At 38.9% G+C, this 25,020-nt stretch overlaps 1 protein-coding gene across 9 annotated transcripts in view; it reads left to right on the top strand.

Moving 5' to 3' along the window:
- Window positions 1–25,020, top strand: part of CLEC16A (C-type lectin domain containing 16A) — a 183,146-nt gene that overhangs the window by 30,763 nt on the left and 127,363 nt on the right. For 8 of the 9 annotated variants that reach the window (XM_075069279.1, XM_075069280.1, XM_032779628.2 and 5 more), the window contains exons 9-12: window positions 2,321–2,431; window positions 12,644–12,872; window positions 17,953–18,082; window positions 22,636–22,736. In XM_075069279.1, coding sequence (XP_074925380.1) covers window positions 2,321–2,431; window positions 12,644–12,872; window positions 17,953–18,082; window positions 22,636–22,736 — 571 coding nt within the window. The remainder of the gene's footprint in view (window positions 1–2,320; window positions 2,432–12,643; window positions 12,873–17,952; window positions 18,083–22,635; window positions 22,737–25,020) is intronic. The other variant, XM_075069277.1, reaches the window with a different exon arrangement.

Here is a 25,020-nt window from a genome sequence, read left to right as displayed (position 1 = left end):
GACGCTACCTTCGTCGATGGGAGGGATTTCTTTTAAATCCATTGAGAATCAAATGTGCATATCTAGGGGCAGAACATTATTCATAACTTTGAATAGTATATTTCCACATTGATATCAAGATGCTGAGTAGTTAATGCAGCAAAACTCATCCTTTATGGTTCTACTATATTGCATATCGTTAGTATCGTCTCAGTCTTGTGCTACAACTTGGTCCATCTGACTTGAGTATAAATTGTAAAATGCAATCCATGTTTGTTTTATGCTCTCATTGTGATAGTATCTGTCAGTACAAATTCAGGATTATAGGAACTACTCACATATGAGAAAATCGCTTCCCAACCTATACCTCCTCAATCACCATTAAGTTGTTAGTTGATATCTTGTTGGTGTGTAGTGAAGCAAAGGCTTGATGAAGGATTCCTGAAATAGATCTCTATAGGTCAATAAATAGCTCCTCTGACAAAGTGGAAGCTAGACAGCCAGGTTCCTCCACTGAAATAATCTTGTTTTGAAGAGTACACATTAAGTAACTGTTTAGAAAACCACTTTAGTGACTTCTGCCATCAGTGTTGCATACAGAGAGATGGCCACTGGTATACCAGATACTCTATATAATGAACAGCTTTGTAAATTAGAACCAACAACTTGAATTGCATCTAGCAGCAGATGGGAAGCCACTGCTGTTCCGAAAGCACAGTTGTAATGTAGTTTATGCCAGGGCATTCCTGTGAGCAGGCAGGCCACTGCCTTACGTTCCTGAGTTACTTCTAAAGGGTACCTCAAAGTTAATCTTTGAGATAGTATTGCTATGAAATTCTGAAGGGGATTTATATGGGTTCTAGCCCATCGCTGCAACATAGGAAGTCAAAGGTTCCCCCTTGCCTGATAATATCATGTTCTGTAAGCAGATATGTTCAAACAGTGAAGACAGGGTGCTGGTTTAGTGACTCAAACTGTTATTTGTCTCTTTCACCTAGCACCTAACTATGGGGGAATTTATTTTAGGTTTTTCTGCAGCACCTATTGTAATACTGTCAAAGTGCTTAAATGTTGAAAACCTTGGAACCTTATTCTTACGTTACACTGAGTTTATTCCAGCATTATATAGAATCATAAAACTAGACCATTCATTGTCTAACCTGCTCTTAAACATCTCCAATGATGGAGATTCCACAACCTCTCTAGGAAACTTATTCCTTTGCTTAACCACCCGGACAGTTAGGAAGGTTTTTCCTAGTGTCCAACCTAAACCTCCCTTGCTGCAATGTAAGCCCATTGCTTCTTGTCCTATGCTTAGAGGTTAAGAAGAACAATTTTTCTTCCTCTTCCATGTAACAACCTTTTACAGTCTTGAAAACTGTTATGTCCCCTCCGTCTTCTCTTTTCCAGACTAAACAAACCCATTTTTTAAAATCTTCCCACATAGGTCATGTTTTCTAGACCTTTTAATAATTTTTTGTTGCTCTTCACTGGACTCTCTCCAATTTGTCCACATCCTTCCTGAAATGTGGCATCCAGAACTGAACACAGTACTCCAGTTGAGGCCTAATCAGTGCGGAGTAGAGCGGAAGAATTACTTCTTGTGTCTTGCTTACAATGCTCTTGCTAATATATCCCAGAATGACGTTTGCCTTTTTTGCAGCAGCATTACACTGTTGACTCTTGACTGGAGACTTGCCAGATACCTCTCACTGAAAAACAACTATTAAGAAAAATGTTCTTACACTGTTGAAGAGTCTTAGATCTTTAGGCCAGAAGAGATTGTTGTGCAAGATGTCAGTCTAGATCATAAACACAGGCCATAGAACTTCACCCACTACTTTCTCCATCAAGCAGATCTTGTGCTATGCTTTTTTAAAATCTTATGCATGGGATATTGCTAGGTGTTCCCATACCACAAGGCCTATGGATATAATGTACTACAATCACTTAACTGTCCTGGCTTTCCCCAATAGCAGAATTCTATTAAATGGGTTGACTGTAGGCTAATGCTGTAGAATCTTCATGTTTCTTAAAATAAATGGGGAGGAATACATAGTGCTTAGCTGGAAGAGGATAAAAGGAAACTAATGAACACTGACCAAGTAGTCTATCAATCAGGCTTGGAATTCAAGGAAAGGGAGATTAATTTGATGTAGAAAGGGATTGTGGTCTGTGTTCCTCCTGAATACTAACTATAGCTCAAGTATATCCCAGTTTGGGTTTTATTAGACATTATGTAATGTAAAGAAATTTAATGATTCAATTAGGTGGGGAAAATGCCTACTGTGTCTAAAATTGTATATGTCTAACATTCTTTTCTCCATCCCCCTCTTAATAGGTTTTCCTGATTATACATTATGCACCTTTGGTGAACTCACTGGCTGAGGTTATTCTTAATGGGGACCTTTCAGTATTCTCAAAAGTTGAGCAAGATATCCAGAGAAGTTCAGTAAGTGGTCAACTAACTTTTGTATGTGTTTATTGTAATTTTTTTTTTTAAAGGGATGGAGAAATCTGGTTGGAAAATACTTGTCTGCTTCTGGAGAACAGCTCTGTTGAGCTTCCATCGCATTGTTTTGCAGCCTGATTGACCTTTCTGTTAAGACGCACTTGATCTGCTTTGCTTTTTTTTATTTTCCTATTACCCTAAATGTTTCCTTCTCTTCATTAATAGTATCTTTCAGTTTTTGTGTAGACTTTTCACATTTTGGAGATGAAGCCAAGCTATAGCTTTCCTATTACGTAATTGTAAATTAAATGCAATATGGACTCAAGCTATTTGGTACAAATGAGTGTTTTAAAAATTAACCCTGTGATGATTTCATTTTGTGAATGTTTAAATCAACTGTTTTTATAATTAGGTGTGTAATGTACTTCAAAATTCTTCCACAGTTGTTTTTATTTCTAAAAATATATCAGCCTGTTACATCAGGGAAAGTAATGCTCTTCTGTTTTTTGATTCCCAGGTTCCTTTCAGTCATTGAATTAGGTTCAGCAAATTCTGAGAACTGAAACCTATAGCAGCCATAACTTTCAAGCAGATATACATAATTATAGATAAAAATATAATAGTTATGTGAGATCTGTAGTAGAAATGACAGGCAATGTTTTAAAATAACGAGATATATTATTCCTTTTTAATGGATATTTAAATGTAATTTTTATGTATTACATTGATGATCTAATCTTTCTTCCTATGTTACTTATCTCTGAATTCCCTGCAGTGTGTGCTTGCATTTGCATACTTTAGAAAAACTAGCTACCCTTAAGGCAGTCAAATCATGATATAGACTAATTCCTATGTCAAAAGCAAAATACATCCTTTAAGTCTATGTCTCCATTTATTGAGGCATGTAGGGTACAGACCAAGGGTTGGCAACCTTTCAGAAGTGGTGTGCCGAGTTTTCATTTATTCACTCTAGTTTAAGGTTCCACGTGCCGGTAATACATTTTAACATTTTTAGAAGGTCTCTTTCTATAATATATAACTAAACTGTTGTTGTATGTAAAGTAAGTAAGGTTTTTAATGTTTAATAAGCTTCATTTAAAATACAGAACCCCCTCCAGGCAGTGTGAGTGCCACTGAAAATCCGCTCGTGTGCCGCCTTTGGCACATGTGCCATGGATTGCCTACCCCTGGTACAGACACTGAGAGCCCAGTTAGCATAGGTATAAATAACAGTGTGTAGATGATGAAGCACTGTTCATATGAGTAGAATACACCCATGAGAGAACCATAGGGTGTGTATCCTGTATGGCTCTTTGCACGCCCAACCAGTGCCTCCAACATCTATGCTGCAGTGAAAAACTCTGGAAGAGGGAGTTGCTGGAGCCTTTCCCCACTGCCATGAAAGCCTTTTGCTGTGCCATGTAGCTACATGTACACTACATGCCTCCGCAAGTATAGACAAGGCCTAAGTGTCTGAGCCAGTTGGGAGAAGGGTACTTCTCTTGATATAACCTTCTCTTCTCTGCCCAGCCCCCAGTACAATTTTTATCCCACCAAATTTTAACTTCAGGTTTGGCTTTTTAGCATGTTTAAGGATATTTGAAAGAACCTCTGAAAAAGGCTTGCTTTAACAAAAGTGAACTTTCCTAATGTCTCGTTGTATCAGGGGAACTTCGTTATGGGCTGATCTTTATTCTCCGTGGCTATTGGGCACAGTTAAGTGGGGTAGTCCAACATTGCTCTTGGTATTGGATTTCTTTTTAAACAGACACTGCAGGGTGAAATGGCAGTATTGTGAGTTAACACTCCCAGATAAAGTAATCTCTTACTTATGTTAGCAAAGTTCTGTGACATTCTGTTTGTCGCATACTTGTATGCCATAAATGGGTTTCATGCAGAAGCGGCTTATTACTAGGAAGCCTGTGGTCAGAGGGTGGGGTCTGTCTGTCTGCAGAAATTACACTTATTCTAGTTCACAGCTGTTATGCAGAGGCATTTGTATCTGATGTTTGAAATGTTTTGGCATGTGTTTCAACATTGATGGGTTTGTGGATTTCCTACAAGCTTGGGTTCACTTTTATTGTTACTTGTGCAGGTTTTTGTTAGTGCTTTTTTTTTGACTGCCACTTCCTACTGCCCAAGATAAAAGTGAACCGGCTGCATATAAACTGGAAGTCATGTCATACCTAATCACATTAGCTAAGTAGGGCAGATGGTAAATCTTTCTGTGCTCATTGATAGTTTGCTTGTAGGAGAGTGAACTGAGCTTTTGGAACTAAAGGGTTTTAGTGGACAATCGGAAAACTTCCAGTTAGGGGAAACTAAATTTGTGGAGGGTTCAGCTACAGAGTCTAGGAAATATTTCCAAGGAGTAGGGTTTCATTAAGCTCATTAGGGAAACCTATGGGGGAGTCTCCAATGGAAAACTTGTCAGCAGGAGGGAATATAGCCCAATGGGGAAGCTGGACAAGAGGCCTCCAGTGAAGAGAATGTATACTTATCAGGTATTCAGCATGGTTCCAAGAAAGCAGGCAGATAGCATGGTGTAACTATGTTCATGTATGGTCCTGACAGGCTAGTCAGAGGTATTGAGAGGTTCCTGACGTACTGGGGATAGGGCTGGGCAGGACCGTGTAATGTTCTCTTCTCTGTCAACCTGTGATTGTGATCATTTGCTGGGATGACTCAGGTTGGGTCCCAGAGTTAGTTTTAGTCCATGCCTACTAGTTTAGGGGTTATTCTCCAGGGCTATTCCTAGGTAGTTGAGTACCAGTATCACCAATGAGTGATACTGGCACTGAGTGCAATTTGTCAGTAAGAATTAGCAGTGATATATTCGTATTTATCAGTTAAAACTTTGCTCAGGAATCGGGTCTTCTTGCCTCAAGTAATTGTATGCCGTAAATGGGTTTCATGGAGAAGCAGCTTATTACTTGGAAATCTGTGGCCAGAAGGCGGGCTCTGTGTGTCTGCAAGGACACTGTAGAAGAGTTGAGAGTGAAGAACAGGCTTAACTTACTATTTTCTTCCTCTTTGAGTGTTAAATTTTACTTTGAATTCTCAATTTTAGTAAGTCACAACAGATTTCTCTTCCTCATTTCTTACTGTATGCTGTAGTCTTCCACAGTACGTGTTTGAATGCTAATATTGTCTCCATAGACTTGCATTGTGTTTTAGATTTACTGTAAAAATATTTTAAAGTCCTATGTCCTTTGTGTGTTTATATTTTAACATATTATAATGAGAAACAGTCATAAGCTAAAGAGAAGAGGAAAGTTTCATCTTGAAAGTTAGAGACCAAACCTCGGTTCAAAGTTTTGTCTCTTCATATTTGAAATGTCTTCAGAGACTTACGTTTCTCAGGTACTAAAGTGTGGCAAAATGGTGGTGAAATAATTGCATCACAAGTACTGTCTGGGTCCAGTGTGCTATTTTAAAAAATATATTTTGGGTATTTCAAAACTGAGGATCCCTAGAATTGTTTTTACTAGAAGTCCTGGATCAACTGAATGTCATTTCACGTGGCTATAAAGATCAGACTCAGTAGAATCTAAAAATTGTTCTCAATTACTCTGGTTATAAATATGAGCCAGTGGTATGTAGTAAGGGTGCCTACGTGAGGATAAAGCAATACAGTGTTGAATACTGAAGTCTGTAAGAGGTTTGCATCTACTTTATCACAAAAGTAGTCAGACTTGTGCCCCATCAATATCTTCAAACTATAGATGTGGTTTGTACTCTATTCCAGTACTGTCCCTTTGGATCCATGTTCTTTTTGGCTAGTGAAGGCCAGTGAGGAAAGTACTAGATCCATTGCTGGTGGAGATTAACACCTTCATTAGGGAGGGAAGGGTACCAGCTTCTTTTTAAGAAGCTCTGGTACATCCTGTGCTCAGGAAACCAACACTTGATGCTGAGGGTCTTGCTAATGGTTGACCAATATTGCTGCTTCCTTTTTTGGTTAAGATTACAGAGAAGGTTATAGTAAGACAACTATTGCCTCAATCACCTTGGTCCTTGCCAGTCTGAATACAGAGCCTGGTATGGAACTGAAAGTCTACCAGTGCAAGACGTACAATCTCCTAGTGATGGATGAAGATCAGGTAGGGTCCATGCAGATACAGTTCGAGCTGTCAGCAGCTTTTGATGCCATCTAATAAGGTGATGTTGATTTGCCTATGCACTTTACAGGTGAGTCAATTTCAAAACAAAAATAGCTTGGGAAGGACAGCTTGGGAACTAACAGTTACCTTTGTAACATAAAAGCTAATAGACCTGTCTTGCAAGTTATGTCAAAATGCATTTGACATTTTTGCTATGGTACTAATTTCTGGAAATCAGGGTTTGTAATAGAAATAGCACATGTTGGCGACTGCAAAAAGATAAAAGTCATTGATTAGTGTTGGCAACTTTCTAATTTCTGAAAATTGGACCCCCTGCCTCTTGCCTTGAGCCCATCTCTTACACTCCCTGCCTCCATCGCTCACTGGGCTCCCTCTGCTCCGGTGCTGGGACAAGAGCCATAGCCTGACACAGAGCCTACCTGCCAGCTGGTAGTAGGCAGCCCCTGCTGAACAGGGACTGGTGGGAGTTGATGACCCAGCACCTCCCCCCCTGCCCACAGTAACTGGACATTTGGTGTCCGGTCAGTACATCTGACCGGACGCTGTCAGGTCCTGTTTTCAACCAGACCTTCTGGTCGAAATCCGGACACGTTGCAACCCTATCATTGATGCACAACAACTCCCATAATGATTACTGCTCAGAAAAGATCAGTAGTAACAGATGCTTTTACTTTAAGTATCCAAATCCTGTGTATACAGATAAAGTTCAGTGAAGCTTATGCCAGGAAATCTCGACGGTGCCTGTTTAAAAACATATATATCTTATAAGTGAACAAACACTCCATATCAGTGTGTATCAAATTCTGAAAATAGATGTGAGTAGCAGAAATTACATGTAGAGGTAACTATTTTCTATACACTTCCTGTTGTTGGACAGTGTTAAAATGAAGCTCTTTCTATGTTTTTCTTGTAACGGTAGTTAAATATGTGAAGTCAGGGAGCATATAGTATAAACAAGTTTTGACAATAGTCACGTTAAGGTTTACCTTTCTTCCTGTCAGTGAGATCTGCTTCCTGTATAATTCGGATGTTGCTTAATCCTACCTGTTTTAGATTTCTTGGTTTTTGTTTAACCTACTTTCTCCTTCTCGTAATAAGAAGCTCAGTTATTGGTATTGCCTTGCTTTACCAGCACACGTTACACAAGATCAATCTGCAAATATATAAATAATTACTTGAGAAGGTGTAAATTAACGTTAACCTAAAATTGGTATTAACCTTGAGAAATTAATTTAAAAGGCACATAATTTATGCTATGGTCTTGTGTTTAAAGTATTAGGGGTGTGTTGCTATTGTATCTGACAGCACACGTTACATATTAGCTCTTTCTAACCATTCTTTTTTTCCAGACTAAACAGGCCATGAAAACTGGCCTTTTTATAGTATGTTCTTGATGAGCGTTCATCTCCTTGTTCCAACATGTTTCATTCACATTGATAGTCCACAGTACACTGCATTAAGAATGTACTTCCGGTATATTAAACATTTTCTTTATAATGAAAACTGTTTCAGTCTTCTAGAAATAGCTGAATCACTAAATAACGGGAAGGGAAAAATAAACTAAAAGATTCTTGCAACTTGCATCTTATAAGATGTTCCCATAAAGAACAAGAACATCATTTGTTCCTCCATTTTTCATGCCTCTTGTAACAAGAACTCATTAATATAAATAGGACTCTAAATCTAGTTATTTCTAAAATTTCCTGTGTTGCAGTTCTATCTCTGGGTAAAAATAGATTTGAGAGGTTAAGGAAAGATAATTTCATGTTTAAAATATAAAAGCTTCATAGTGTTGGTTGTGTGGGTTTTTTTTTTTTTTTTCTTGTTTTCTTTTTTTGGCCATTGTGAAGGATTCTCATACCATAAGTATTTCTTATTACGGTAACTAGCAATGGGTGACCTGGGCAAGGTTTGAATAAGCTTTCTGTACAAATTGCAAATCCTTACTTGAACCTTTTGGGGCTACAAATTGTGCTAGAGATCTTGCCAGGCATCCCTTTCATGATGTGTCACAAGTTTTTATTGCTGTTCTGAAACAAACTGTGCAGAAGTTTGTTTAAAAAGTGAAGGAACAGTTTTTTCCGAACTTTTTCTTTGAGCCAGAAGTCTTGAGTGTGTACATTATTTACCCAATTGATTTGCCCCTCCAGTATTAATCTCAAAATACAAATACTCACTGAATTCCCTCCACCAGAAGATATAGAATATAGAGTACTGGAAATCCAGTGAATTGAGTCTTCTGCATCTGTGTGTAAGAGCATATGTTTGTTCAAATGTGATCAGCTGTTTGGAAATAACCACCTCCACTAGCAAGTATATGTGAACAGCCCCCTAGATCAAGGGTTCTCAACCTTTTTCATTTTGAGCCCCTCCCCCATGCTATAAAAACTCCATGGCCCAACTATCTCACATCAACTTTTTCTGCATATAAGGGTTAAGGGGTAGCAAGCAGGGCAGTTGCTCGGGGCCCCATGCCACAGCAGACTCTGTGTGAAGCTAAGTGGCTCAGGCTTTGGCTTCAGCCCTGGGTGACGGGAGTTTGGAACCCCGGGCTTCAGCCCCATTCAGCGAGGCTTTGGCTTTCTGCCCTGGGCCCCAGCAAGTCTAATTTCAGCCGTGCTTGGCAGACCCCCTGAAACCTGCCTGTGGCCCTCCCAGGGGGCCCTGGATGAGACCCACTGCCCTAGAGGAGATTCTTTGTCTCACAAACAAGGAACCAGTGTATTGATCATGGCTGTGCTGCTTCACAGTTAAGAAATAGTCTCTCTCAATATCCTGTGTAGCATGTACCTTGATTTGTTCAAAATAAGGATATCTCTCTTGCTAAATTTGCAGGATAAAGCCCTGTTTTAAATGAAGTATATTTCAGAAACTTGCTGCACAAAGCAAGAGTGGGTAGGGAAGCTGCTGGAGGAAGAAGCTAGATGAAATGTTCTTGAAGCTCAGCTCTTGCAAAACTTAAATGCACACACAAACAAAACTTAAGAAAACCAGCCATTCTCAGCAGTCCTTTGTTCCCGGAATTCCCCCTTACAAGCTGATTCTGAGAGAACTTCCAGCTGGAAGTTATCAGAGCAACTGACCAGCAGGCCTTAAAGTCTGTGCTTGGGTCCTTTGACCTTCCTTATATGGCTGGCTCCTACAGCTAACAGACCACCCAATGATTTAAAGATTTCTCTGTTCCTCTAGGCCATTGGATGATTGAGTTTGCTGTCGATATGGAATGTTGTGAGGTTAAATAAAAAAGCCTAGGTGTGATGAAATATTGGAATTGGTTTGTTTTGCTGAGTGTGAATTTCCTGAAATGCTTCATAGCTTTGCACTCGTAGACATCTTAAGGCTTCTTGCCCACATCTCAAATGGTGAATATTGCTTTTAACATAAAATAAACAATACAATGGTTTTGTGGTGACTTTGCAAATAAGACCACTGGGTGACTGGAGAAGGGCGTTTTCCTTGGTCATGAGCCTATTAAGTGGAGTGCTGCACATCTGTTGCCAAGGGGAATGGTTCATAACAGATATGTTTGCCTTTAGCTGCCTTCATTGGTAATTATCCAGAACGTATTTATTTTCTATCTAAGGCACAGCAGTTTAGATGTTATACATGCTTCTCATTCTGGAGTGCATGGAGTTGAATAATATTACGTTGAACATCCTAAAGTTGGAATAATTGGTAATTTGTGTTAGTTGGGTTTATGCAGTAATACTCTGAAATATACTTAATCATATCACATAAAAGACAGGTACTGTGTTTGTAATAAATGAGCCACTCAAAGATCCTCGTAAGAAACGTCTTTATTTTCTGTCTTCAGTCGCTTGACGAGATAAGGTTACAAAAATCTTATACTCTTGTTGCACGACAGGAGTCAGTATCCACTAACTCCAGTGGTTGCTGTTATGTAGTGTTTTTTTCCATATTGCTACGATTTGTACCCTGAAATGTGATAGCAATTTTAACTGATGAAGTACTGCCCATGTAAGCTGTGAATGTACAGTGACTGAAAGAATTTTTTTCACATAACATATTGTTCTTTGTTTTTGCTGTCTGCAAACCCATCTATAGCATTTGTCGCTTTTTGGGGTTGGGGGGGATGTCATCTTAATTTGCTTTGATATACTGTAGCTTTGCATCAGAAAAGAAACAGGCTTGCGTTAAGCCACGTCTTTCTGTTCTTTGTAATGCATGCCACCCACATACATACACCTCTACCTCGATATAACGCTGTCCTCAGGAGCCAAAAAATCTTACTGCGTTATCGGTGAAACCACATTATATCGAACTTGCTTTGGTCCACTGGAGTGCGCAGCCCACCTCCCCCCGACCCCAGAGCACTGCTTTACCGCGTTATATCTTATATCCGAGTCTGTGTTATATCGAGTTGCAGGTAGAGGTGTACTACAAAATAAGTTTAGAAGACTAGGTCTGCGGAGATGTTTTGGGGGTAGAGAGAAGGACAAAATGAAATCAATTAGGATTTGTCTACCTGGTGACGTAGTCTGCATCGGAGGGGTTTAAATTTTAGTGTGCACTACTGTTGTGCACTAATTGGCCAATGAAGACCCTGCTGGCATGCATTAAAACTTCCCTAATGCTGTTAATGGAGTTCTGTTTGAAACAGGACTGTTTGTGTGCATTAGAGAACTTTCAGTGTGCACCAGCAGGATCCACATAGGCCAGTTAGTGTGTGGCATGCTAACGTGTACTACAATTTACACCCCTGTGATGCAGACTAATTCACGGTTGTAGACAAGTCCTATGAAATTATTATAGGTTTTTAGGGGGTGGGGAGAGGAGGGAATGATGGTGACTGAGGCAGATGCATCAAGGACTAAGGGACATTACTAACAGTGAAGGACAAGGCCAAGAAAAGAACATTGTACTTAAGTCTTCTAGCTATATTTATCCTTAATTGTATAAATTTATCTATCACATCAACAATAAGAAAATAACTTCCTATTGTGTGAGAGTTATACCACGTCTGACATTGTGATAGCTTTTGGGTTAGAATATACACATTTTAATGAATCCAAATGTGTTCAGTTCTGTATAATCAGGGCCTTCATTTCAAGTGCAAATTGTTTTTCTTGGAGCCATGATGTATGCAGAATATGAGCAGACAGGAAGTGTATCTTAAATGTCATCTTTTAATGTAATTAGCAGATGTGCAGTTACTGTTTTTCAGTGTTTACCATTGCAGCTTGAGCCTGCTGTGTACGTAAACATTTAGGAAATTTCAGTTTTTTGACTGAATATGGGTGCATGTTTTCTTTTTCTAAATAATTTTAATTTTTGAGAAGGCAAATTCCTGATGCATCCTCTGAGACACACTCAACATAGTTGTATTTTAACTCTAAACATTCTTGCAAGTGAAACTATCCTTTTTAATTGAAGTTGATATGAAAACAGCTACCAATTAAGTACACTTTGACCTCTCTTTAACAGTTTTTAAAAAGAGATTAGAGGTATAGTAGTGTGTTTCATCAAACACACTGAGGTAACAAGCATACCTATAATTTATTTAAAAGCTGTATTTTATGTTAATGGGTTTTCTTCAGCCCCATATTTTTGTTTTTTATTTTTTTTTACTATCTCACTCCTTCCTGTTTGTGCAATAGGCTTTTGTTTGAGTCCTCTCTGAGCTCTCGCTCCTGCATGGTCTAATTCAAACAGCAGCTGCTGCAGTTGGTTGCATCAGTGGAACTTGATTTAATTTAGCATTGTATGCTGTTGCGTGGTAAAAAAACAAGGTTACTTTTTGAGAATATTTTTCTTGATGGTACATGATTTTAAAGTGGTCATGTTTTAACAGATGGATCTAGATCTTGCTTGTCCTAAAATGGTCATGTTTCCTAACGCTACTAAGTCCTTAGGATTAGAATACTTGTATTTTGTAGGTGGCCTGGAACTACTGATGATTAGGTATTGCTAAATCTTTTTGGCCTTTTTAAGCTAAATTTGACGTGTAGGTGAAATGCTTAATTTGTAAATAATCTGTCTTATGCAAACTGAAGTGACTTCTACCCATTTTATGCTAAATTGCAGAAGAAATCTGTAGCTAAAACTGTATCTCATTTAAATTTAATAGGCAAAATCAAGCATCAGATGCTTCATAAAACCTACGGAGACACTGGAGAGATCTCTTGAAATTAACAAGCATAAGGGAAAGAAGAGGTTGCAAAAGAGACCCAACTATAAAAATGTTGGTGAAGAGGAGGAAGAAGAGAGAGGACTTGAGGATACCCAAGAAGACCCAGATAAGGCTAAAGGTACAGAGGGTAGTTCAAAAGGCATCAAGGCAAGTGGGGAAAATGAAGGTGAGTGCACCAATGAAAACTATGCAAACATTATATATGCTAATAATTTAATAGTATCACACTTGTGGTCTAGTTCATGTTTTTTGTCAGTTTATGATACTGGTTGCATAACTAAATAAACAGAATCATTAGATTTTCCACATCTAAAGAAATGATCCTTGCTTATTTTTTTTAACCTCTCCTTCATGTAGAATTCAGCTCTTCAGAAGAAGATTGTGTGTTTTACTTGGCGGAAAATGTGAAGTATCTGCAGTTTCTCCTGTGGTATCCAGCCTTTAATAACAAGTACACCTTATAGCTAGCTGCACATGATTAATCAGTGTTGTAAGACTTATTAACAAGTCTGCATCATTTTGTTAGCGGAGAAGCAAAGGGGGTTAAAAAGCCCCCCAAAAGTCAACATCCTGTGTTGACTGGCAATGAGGAAACCCTTTTCTGCCAAGCATTGCCACATCTCTACATGTGCCTACCGTGCAAAATTACAGAAAAACATCCCTCAATTTTTTTATTTAATTACCTGATTATGTGCATTCTAGTTGCTTCACAATATCATGCTTGAATCGTTAGAGTCAAAGTGTTGGGTGCTGCACCAGAAAGGTGTGCTTTTCAGTTACTTTCGTTTTTTTTAAGTTACTAGTTAAAAGGAAAATGCATATCAAAAGAAAGTTTTTGTGCATAAAATGAGACCGTGATGACAGTACTGCATCTAAGGAAGCATATACCACTATACATTTTTTCCCCCTGTGATATGACTTCTTTAGCAGCCTTTTTTCATATCCTGCTTGCATTTTGATGTGTGTAACTAATCTGTCCAAAAAGAACTTCCAAGTTCTTCATTCTGACTTCATGTAAATGTTGCTAAATAGAATGCATGTAATGACTGTGTATTGTCATTTTTTTTGTTCAAACTATATAATCAAAACGCATTTTTTTGATTCTTCCTCTTCCCAGTTTCTCAAGAGACCTAACAAATTAATTTTGGGGTGGGCAAGGGACCATTCTAGGTAAGTGAGGGCAAAAATCATAGTGTACGCCTAATATCGTAAACTGGGAGAAGAGTGTAAAATGTTTTTCTAACCCACTTAAAGTGGGTTAAAGGTCATTAACATGGCTTGCATCCATACTGCAACTTAAAATCTTTTCACAACAGTATCAGAACGCTACTAGAAAGTGTTTCAGAACAGCTCTCACTTTAACCTGGTTTCTTTATAGTGGAGATAGGGCTTTTGTGGGTAGTTTTCATAATTTTTATAATCCTCCTGCGTAATCCGCTAGTACATAGCATAGCATTAACCAGGTAGTTACTTACTGTGTGTCTAATTCCAAACAAGTAGTGTAATGCTAATCAACATAGTGTGTACAGGGCTTTGTTCCATGATACCAAGTATTGCGTATTGGGCTATGTTCCATGACTCCACATATTATAAAGCATGTGTGTACTGCTTCCTGGCATATTGGAGCTGTTCTCATAAGTTTATGATAGTGATATAGCTTTTATAATGTAATCTTCAGCGTTTATATAGTACTTACCTTGAAAAGCTTTAAATTCAAATTAGGCAAACCTACAACATTAAAAAAAAAAAAATTGTTGTAAAGAAAAGGGAGAGTGAGGATTGGAACAAAAGTTGTGGGCCATACATAGTAGCCGAGAAGAGGCTTAAGATGAAAAGCAGTGGAAGTGGTGGCTTATAAGCTCAAAATGTGGGTCCTGAGGCAGATTTCAAGGAGACTGAGAATGTTTAGCAGAAAGAATAGAGATGCCATTCTAGCCGCAGGGGACAGCATGAAAAGGTATAAGAGCAAAAATAATAGGGTACTACTAACCCTAACTGTGTTACTAACTTGCTGTGCTGGGTTGGGACAGTCTCTTATTTATCCCTGTCAGTTTTCACTTCTGTAAAATGAGGATACTACTTATCCAGCAAAGGTGTTGTAAAGCTTAGTAATGTTAGTATACTGTTGTCTTAGGATGGAAATGCATGTTAAGGCTTTTATAGCTAAGTGAAACTAAATATCTTGCTCATCTATTCTGCTTTCACTCAAACTTTTTTTTCACAATGTGGACCACAACTTACTGTGTTGTGCATCACCTTACCTCTCATTTGCAATCCCATGACATCCCTCTGGCAATTACAGCAATTTATGTGAAAAAGTAATATTAAGAAAACATTTGGGAAGTACTGTAGTGATGACTTAATAGCTTTAAATAAGAGCCACAGTCCTGTTAGCAAATTACTGCTTTAATTCATCTGTAAAAACAGGTCTAGCAACTATCACATTGGAGTAACTTCTCTTTAGGTGCTAATATTTTTAATAAACACTTTGTTCTAGTTTGTTTCTGTTATTCGTAAGGTTAAGTTCATATGTACCTAGGTTAGCCTAGGAAATTAGAAGTCCTGACCAATCCATTGACTCAGTAAGACTTTGATTCTTAGCACCTGAACTATAAAATTACAGGAGTTCACTGGTAACCAGGTACTGCACCTAAGTTGATTTTCATTGAGCAAATTAGAGAGATGATTGGGTGGAATCTGTTGGCTAGGAATCTATTTATATTGGCTATGCTGATGGAAAAAGATCTGACTCTGTTTTAATTTGCCCTGTATAATTCTTGGGAATGGCACTTCCTTAATTGGTTTGAGCTGATTTGGCTATCTTTTTTTTCATCAGTATAACCACCTGATTCACACTGATTCATATGATTTTTCCCATGGAACTACATGCATGCCCCAGGATGAGACTGCATATTGAAGTCTGACCTTTTACTTTATTTTTTTCTGCTGCTGCTTCTCCTTGGAATCATTTATGTGGGCATGATAAAAATGTGAACTCCATTTTTGCAGCCATGGAAACAAATTTATTCTAGAAGCTAAATTGCATGTCATTTTTACTTCTGACCTATGCCCTATGCACACCAATCTAACTTTGCTAAGACTACAACTAACATTTCTACTTTGTCAGAGTCCTCACCACTGCCATTTTAAAAAAACACATGCCACAGGTTTTGTTTCTTCTCATAAATGTGGCTTTGATAAAAATGGACGCTACTAGGGGTGCTGTGGGGGTGGGGGCGCGGGGTGGGCCACAGGATGTAACCTGGAGGTGTGGGGGGCAGAGAAATCAACCCCCCCCAGCTCACCTCCGCTCCACTGCCGCCTGCTCCCCTGAGCATGCCGCCACTCTGCTTCTCCCCCTTCCCTCCCAGGCTTACCACATGAATCTGCTGTTTTGCTGCAAGCCTGAGAGGGAGGGAGGAGAAGCGGAGTGGCGGCGGCATGCCCAGGGGAGCAGGCAGGGCGGTGGGGGGCGCAGAGAGGGCCACAGGAAGTAACCCTGGGGGACAGGCAGAGGAACTGCTCTCTTCCCCCCCCCCCCGCTCACCTCTGCCTCCTCCCCTGAGCGTGCTGCTGCTCTGCTTCTCTCCCCTCCCCCTCCCAGGCTTGCCGGGGAGGGGTAGGGATAGGAGGGCAAATGTGGTGCGCTCGGGGGAGGAGGTGGGGCTGGGGATTTGGGGAAGGAGTTGGAATGGTGTGGGGAAGGGGCGGAGTTGGGACGGGGCCAGGAGGCGTGGGGAAAATTTTTTTTGCTTGGGGCAGCAAAATGCTTGGATCCAAGGTCATGGTCCAGAGGTTTGGAAATTGTCAGGACTAAATTTTGCCTCTCCATGGCCTGTCTCAGTCAAAATCCTGCTGCATTATAATGCTGTAGTACAAGCTGTGGCCAGAAAGTTGTTTTCTCTAGACTTCAGGATATCAGTTGTAGATGTATGGTAGTTTGTATGCTATAAGAATGATCAATAGCAATTTAACTAAATCTGAGTGACTTGCAGATCTGTCAAGTGGGTCTGTGTGCAGAGAGGGATGCATAGGCCCCTATCCAGTGCCCACTTCACCTGTGACTGAGCTGCTCAGCCTCTGAATACCTGTAAGATCTCTGGTGCTTGATCCTGGTGCCAATGAGCACACAGTCTGTGGGGATGTAAACAAGTGAGCCAGCACTTAGAAAATTTAAGTTTTCAGGGTCTGAAACAGTCTTTTTCTTTATGGCATGTTGCCTTCTAGCGCTGGACCATGCACTGGAGAGGAAAGGATCAGAGGGTACGAGTGATTACAGGGCACCAAAGTCAATCAGTTGGCAGCATTTAGTGGATCTTTCCCCTGTCTGGCAGTGAGGGGTTTCTTGTGTGACTAAATATGCAACCTAAGTCTAATGGTAGCCTAGGGCTACCATTGCTGTCTGTGAGGGAATGAAGTTTTGACATCACCGGTGAAGAACCACAAGTACCACCTTCCTTGTGTCGGGGAAGAGTGGCTCTTTGCGAATTGCGTTAAACTGCCTGTATGCACAAATTGATGTTTACTGGAAAAAAGTCATAATACATCAGTGTTTTCTTTAGCCTACACTTAAAGAAATTTAGGGAGACCTTTGCCAAAACTGAATTTCCTCAGTATTGTGGAGGAAGTGTCTATAGACAACTTGTTGAAAGACTTTGAACGTAATAGTTTCATACTCGGAACCTGAAATATATATTAGTCATAAAGAGTTTGTTTGCATTAATTGCTACAGTAACAGTACTCCTTTAAATTCCGCATAATGTTTCCCTCCACCTTTTTTTGTGTGTGTGTGCCAGTGTACTGCTTATAAAATCTGAAACTGCTATATATGTATATACACTAGATTTATTATGTTTGGGCATGGTGATCATTTTTCACTTAAAGCCCCTGAGATAATTGAAAGTGTAAATAGGTTTTTGGCAAATACAGACCATTTTAAAAAAGCTGTTAAAATGCTTGGCAGTTAACAGTTTTGTAAAGGCTTTTATATTCATAAATAATTACACCATCGGTTCTGAAGCCCCAAGTGCATTTTAAATCGTATAAGAAATGCTTTTTAATATTTTGTTGTGATGGTAGGAAAATTAGAAAGGCCTCTATGTATATTCTGACACATGAGCAGTGTCTTCCCTCATTTTTAGGTGCATAACACTTTGTGCAAAATGTAAAAAATAGTGATTTTTAAAGAATACTTCATGTAGCTCACATCTTCCTCTAGAAACTCAATTTTAGCTCTTTCTTTTAAGAAATAGAGATGGTAATCATGGAGCGGTGTAAGATGTCAGAACTATCTATCTCAGTGGTGACAGAGCAGAATACAACTGATGAAGAAAAGAGTGCTGCTGCCTCTGGGAGTGAAATGACAAACTGGAGCAGGTATGAAAGAATTGTAATTCACTTGACCAGGTTCCTTCCTTCTGCTTCTTTTTTCCTCTTTTTCCAATTTTGTCCGTCCTCACCCCCACCAACTTATGACTCATCCAAACATTTGCCTTTGACTAGTGTAGCTGTCTTGTATATGGTTGTGTAGAAGGTGTGGCAATAAGGAAACAGTGTCTATCCTCTTCACTCCCTGGAGGCTGCTGTATTCAGTTTCCCTGCCTGAAAAGGATCCCTTGTCTTAAAGCAGTTTTGTATGTTGCTGTATGCCAGAATAGGAAGCATTACATGTAACACACAAACTGTGTTCTGAGGATGTGTTTTGTATGTCTTTTTTGGTTTGACACTTTTCTTACAGTAGTACCCAGAAGCCTCAGTTGAGATCAGGATTCCATTATGCTAGATGGGAGTCTCGCAGCAAGGACGTTAATTTTTTTGTGCAGAAGAGCGTTTTAAGTGTGAAAATTCTTAGCAGTTAAAATCTGATATACTACTAACAATTAGGAAACTAAAGAGAGTGCAAATGTTCACTTTTCTTACCATTTGATTGTCTTAAATTGCTAAGGAATTTTGTAACATGTAAATGATCCTGATTTAAAAATTTTTGAAGTAAAATCTTGATTCTGTTTATTGACATAATTTTTTTCTACTGTGTCCTAGAGTATCCTGTTCTGCTTTTTCCCCCTGTGTTGGGTAAATGACTTTTTGGATATCACCATACCCTGCAGTAGTTTGGTTTGGGTGCTGGGGTGATCAGTTGCAATTTTGGTAAACAGAACGAATTGACAATAACATTTGTTTTTGATCCAAATGGTTTGCAGTGTTTGTAGATAAGGTAGTTGAGGTAATCTTTTTCTCTCTTTTTACACTGGATCAACATCCACTGGTGAAAGAGACAAGCTTTCAAGCTTACATGGAGCGCTTCTTTAGGGAAGTGCTCTGCGTAAGCTTGAGAGCTCGTCTCTTTCACCAACAGAAGTTGGTCCAGTAAAAGAGAGTACCTCTACCACACTTGTCTAATTGTCAAATGGGACAGGTATAAAACAGCATGCCAGAGACTTTACATTCTAAATGGAGATAAGATAGCAGGTTGAAGGGCTTCATGAAGAGTAAAGATGGGTGACAGTAATAGGAACATAACGTTACAGTTACTAGCAAGTGTGGGCAGCACAGGGTTTTTTAAGTAAAGAGTGAGTGAGCAAGAGATTCTGGTTTACCACTTCTCATAAAATGAAGTTGGCCATGATAGTACTAAATACAGGGCCTGAAGGTATTAGAACATTGGTTCTTAAGTCTTCAAAATGCAAATATTCATTTGATCATCCTAACACCTTGTCAGATATTTGCATTTCAGATGAGAATATAGATAGTGATCTAACAGCATCTTGCATCTTCGTTCAAATGTCATCTGTGCAGAAGTGAAGCACATCTAAAAGCAAGAGTAGATCTTATCACATATGTAAGGGAAGTATTCCTAGACCTAGCAAAGTAAAATACTGCACAAAACTTTTTGTTAATGTGAATTACTCAGTTACTAGGTGAATAAACAGTTAAAATCTTGGAATTTTTTTCATACCTCTGCATTCTAAACACTATTTGAATCCTTCTCCTTGCCCCCTATAATGAAACAAGCTTGATGAAGTATTTTTTGCATTAAAGACTGGATCTGTGTATAAGGATATCTTCTTTCCTATTTTGGTTATCCAATCTAATTGATCACTACATATGTCATAGCGAAGTCTGCACTTACTAAAAGTTATGGCACACTAGTGGAAAGTGTGGTAACTGAGAGTGGTCTGTATTGGCAAATGTTGACTTTTTAAATGATGTCTAATATAGATCTAGCTCTATAAATCATGAAATTTAACAATATTGAGTGTAAACAAACCTTTAATTCTGCAAGTTTTACTGTGCTCGACATTTGAATGCTAAGGCAGATCAATTTGGGGATAAATAGAATCCCTGTAGATATTAATGTTCGTGTAACATTGAGGGAAAGACTAGAATTTGGAGATCTGCAGAAATTTAAAAAATAATTTCCAGTCTGATCCTTCAAATAGAGCACTCATTAATCATTATTAGTGGGAGCAAAAATAACTGGAAAATATATTTGTCAACACAATATTTGCGACATAAACAGTATCCAGTTGGATTTGGTTGTACTTCACTGATGTACCTAGAATCATAGTACAGTAGTTGGGAAAGGGCATATATGACCATCAAGTTCACACCTCCTACTAAGACAGGACATTGTGACTCAGGTTCTCAGTTCCTCCCAAGCTATTTTTGTGTGAGGATGGATGGGCGGATGGGGGAGGAACTTTTAATTCATGTCTCTACTTCCCATGTTCTCTGACCTACCTGACTTCTAGCTAATACTTGTATAGTTGAATGGAATACAGCAAATGGGTGAATTGTTTATAGCTGCAATAAATGTGGTTTTATAGGAGACCATACATCCAAAATGCCTGATTATAGGTTATATGCTGTGATCATGGCTAAACTAGTGCCAGAAGGGGCTGGAAAAATGCAGTGAAACTTGCTTCCATAGTGACTGCTTCTCTTGTATCCAAAGGAACATCCAGGGTTGTCTTTTATAGGGGTGATATTGAGAGGATGGCATCTGGCAGGGGAACCCAGGCTTGTCTGTTACACCGGGTTCCAGCCCAGAGACCCTATAACTAGTAATCCAGGCTCTCAGTCCCTGTTACTGTTTCCCTGGGCTACTTCCTACCAAGCCTCTCTATTTTTTTCTCTTTCCTAGTTCTGGGTTTATCAGTGAAGTTTACTCTACTTGCTGTGGATACTTCACCCCTCCTCGCTTCACCCCTCCTCGCTTCACCCCTCCTCGCTTCTTGCCACACTACTTACTCCAAGACAGGCTCAGAGGGCTTACTCTCCCTCTGTGCTTCCTTCTTGTCCCTGATGACCTCCCTCATCTCGGGGAGGGTAGATGCCTTCCTCTACAGCCCCCTTCTACTCTCAGCTTTCCGGTTTTATAATGCTGTCCTATCCCTTCTCCAGTTGGGCTTCATTCTCAATTTAAACCTGGCTGCTCTCCTCTCAGGTGATGCCAGGTGACCTAACTGGCCTCAGACCCTCATTAGCACATCAACCTTGATCACAGTCTCTCAGAATGGCTTAATGCATTTAATCGTTAATGAACTTTAAAACATAGAGAGAAGTTATTGTCTCTATGCTCAGACTGGTAAATCTTGTTGAGTTCTAGTCCCAGTGCTCACTGACTACCTCTGGATCTGGACAAGTTATTTAAACTGCCTCAGTTCATCTGTAGAACCAGGGTACATGTTTATCTAACTGCAGTATTGTAATTATTAGCTTTCTGACAGTGAAAAGTGCTCAAATAGTGCTGAAGCTTGGTATCTCACTTCTGACCCAGCCTCCTTTGAAGTGTTGTCCCCAACTAAACTCTGCTTCCTATTTAAACAACAAGGAGTCTGGTGGCACCTTTAAAGACTAACAGATTTATTTGGGCATAAGCTTTCATAAGTTAAAAAAAACCTCACTTCTTCAGATGCACCTTCCTATTTAGGTTATCTGAAATTAAAGCCAAGTATGTTGCTATAGTAGAGACTGTAGAGAAACAAAGAGTGATTTGTACAAAACAGGACAGCTTTAGCCATGCTCTACAAAAAAGACTGCAAAGCAGGCCTCAGAACCTAGCTTTTTGTTTTGTTAGTTACACACAATTGAATGCTTTTTATATAAAATTCTGTTTGGAGTCGATAGCTGCTCCACTGTGTCCAAGTTCTTTTTTTTCCAGATGTCTGATTAGTCCAGAAAATGAGTTTTGAAAGTATCTACTTACTTGACCACAACTTTGTCACGACTTGATTGTGTAAAGTCTCTGGCACTAGTCACTGAGTCACCCCACATCAAACCCAAGATAACAGAGTGGTTTGAAATCAGTTAAAATAGCTCAGGTTTCTTCTTTTAGGCTTCTGTTCCTCCACATAAGAAGGATAATTGTTTCCTCTGTACATGGCTTAGAGTAAAACTTGTAGCTCCGTTCTAGTACAGTGCTTTTATTTATACTAACCAATAGTGTAACCGTCTCAAAGTTGTTCATTGGCCCTTAAGATGAACATGGTTAATATTTTAGTTTTCCACATATTCCAATGCAGTTTTGCGTCACACACAGGTATAAACAACCCCCTGAAATTCGCCATGTCTGCTTAGAACAAACTATGCAATGTCTAGTAGTCTGTAACTTTTTTCCCTGTTTTTTTTTTTAAGGCCCCAGTGCCAGGGAATATTGCCTGAAAGATAACCCATTACAAGTGTGGGCAACCATTTGGGAGGGTGTGGGGAAAATTCCTGCTAAAATGCCAGATGTAATACCAGTAATAAACACAATAGGATAACTGCTTTCAAATAGCTTGACGTTTGCTCTTTACCATATCTAAAGAGAAAATTGGAGCATAGTTGGATAGTGAGTCATTCTGTTCCATAGGTAGGTAATGGCTCAGGCTATGTTACAATTAGCATCAGAACAAAACAACCATTTTAATACTACTCTTTTTCCACAGGCCTTTTCTCGATATGGTATATAATGCACAGGACTGTGCTGAAGATGATTACTATGCTCTCTTTGTACTTTGTCTTCTGTATGCAATGTCTCAAAATAAAGGTAAGATGTTAATCACTTTAGATACTCTTAAATGTATCTTTCCACAGAATAAAATGAGACTTGACGGCACTCAGTAGACTTAGTTTGCTAAACATTTCTTCAGTGAAGTACATATTTGTTTTTTCTAGATGACTTAAACCACAAGAAACAAAATCTTCATTTGATGAAAGGAGAAACAAATGCAGTGACAGTAAAGGTTGTGTAGCATCTGCATTTTAGAAAAAAAATTAATAGAATGCTGCTATTGTTTAGATGGTTTGTTTCTTCAATTGGTTTCCTAGAACTAGAAATGGATTAGACTCATTTGCACTTCGTTCTCGGTTACTTGACCTCAGTACGTTTAAGCTGGACTAACAAAATACAGTATGTTCAGTATGAGCACTGGGGCCCTGATTCTCCCCTGACTTTCACAGACACATGTGGTTAAAGTGAGTACAAAATGGGTGTAAAATACAGCCACAGGTATGAGTGAAGAATTCCGACTTGGTAGCATTTTATCCTTTGCTCAGGTGTAAATTACTACAGGATGTGCAAGGCAGTGGAGAATTAGGCCCTTCTTTTTGAAAGTCTGTTGTGGCCTGTTGTTGGTACTCGATTCCACAAGTTCTTAATTCATTCTTTGTTAATGACGCAATTTTCTTTATGTCCTCAACAGCTGCAAATATGTTGCATCATAATTCTTTGGTTTCAGTTTTAGAGATTTTATTATGAAGTTTTTTGCTTTTAATACTGTTTTGCAGTTGGTTCATACACTTGTATATGTGACATTACTTGGGGTAGCTGCAGAGTTGGCTTTACTGTTTATTATCTTGTAATGAACAGATGCAACTTTAATGGATTTTTCATTGTGAAAGGATTCGAACATATAACAGACAGTGATGTAAACTGAATGCTAATGTCAGAATTCCAGGAAGTCCTGGTAGATATTATGCAGACATTTGATGCATTTTATAGAAACGAATGTTGTGTGTGGAAGTATTGAACCTTGACAAATACAATTCAGTTAATCATCAAAATTAGAGCTGTCAAGTGATTAAAAAAATTAGTGATTAATTGCACTGTTAATAGAACACTATTTTGTTATTTTGAATGTTTTCTACATTTTCAAATATATTGATTTCAGTTATAACACAGAATACAAAGTGTACAGTGCTCCCTTTATATTTATTTTTAATTACAAATATTTGCACTGTAAAAAAAGATAGTATTTTTCAATTCACCTAATACAGGTACTGAAGTGTGATCTCTTTATCATAAAAGTTGAACTTACAAATATAGAATTATGTACAAAAAATGCCTGCATTAATAAATAAAACAGTGTAAAATTTTAGAGCCTACAAATCCACTCAGTCCTATTTTTCTTCAGCCAGTGGCTCAGAGAAACAAGTTTTACATTTTGCAGGAGATAATGCTGTCTGCTTTTTGTTCACAATGTCACTGAAAATGAGAATAGGCATTCGCATGGCACTATTGTAGCGGGCGTTGCAAGATATTTACATGCCAGATGCACTAAAGATTCATTATATCCCTTCATGCTTCAACCATCGTTCCAGAGGGTATGCATCGCGGCTGATGATGGGTTCTACTCGATAACAATCCAAAACAGTGTAGACCAACGCATGTTCATTTTCATCCTCCATGAGTCAGATGCCACCAACAGAAGGTTGATTTTCTTTTTTGGTGGTTCGGGTTCTGTAGTTTCCACATGGGAGTGTTGCTCTTTTGAGACTTCTGAAAGCATGCTCTGTACTTGATCCCTCTCAGATTTCGGAAGGCATATCAGATTTTTAAATCTTGGGTTGAGTGCTGTAGCTATCTTTAGAAATCTTAGATTGGTGCCTTCTTTATGTTTTGTCAAATCTGAAAGTGAAAGTGTTCTTAAAATGAACCACATGCTGGGACATCATCCGAGACTGCTATAACATGAAATATACGGCAGAATTCACGTAAAACACAGAGCAGGAGACATACAATTATCCCCCAAGGACTTCAGTCACAAATTTAATTAATGCATTATTTTTTAACAAATGTCATCAGCATGGAAGCATGTCCTCTGGAATGATGGCCAAAGCACGAAGTGGCATATGAATGTTTAGCATATCTGGCACATATCTACTTTGAAATGCCAGCTACAAAAGTGCCATACAAAGGTCTGTTCTCATTTTTAGGTAACATTGTAAATAAGAAGCTGGGAGCATTATCTTCAGTAAATGTAAACAAACATTTCTCTTAGCGATTGGCTGCACAAGAAGTAGGACTAAGTAGACTTGTCAGTTTTACTTTT

Source organism: Chelonoidis abingdonii, chromosome 9 (assembly GCF_003597395.2).
Source record: "Chelonoidis abingdonii isolate Lonesome George chromosome 9, CheloAbing_2.0, whole genome shotgun sequence".
NCBI lineage: Eukaryota > Metazoa > Chordata > Testudines > Testudinidae > Chelonoidis > Chelonoidis abingdonii.
Note: the sequence above shows the minus strand (reverse complement) of the source record. Positions and strands in the feature narration are given on the sequence as shown.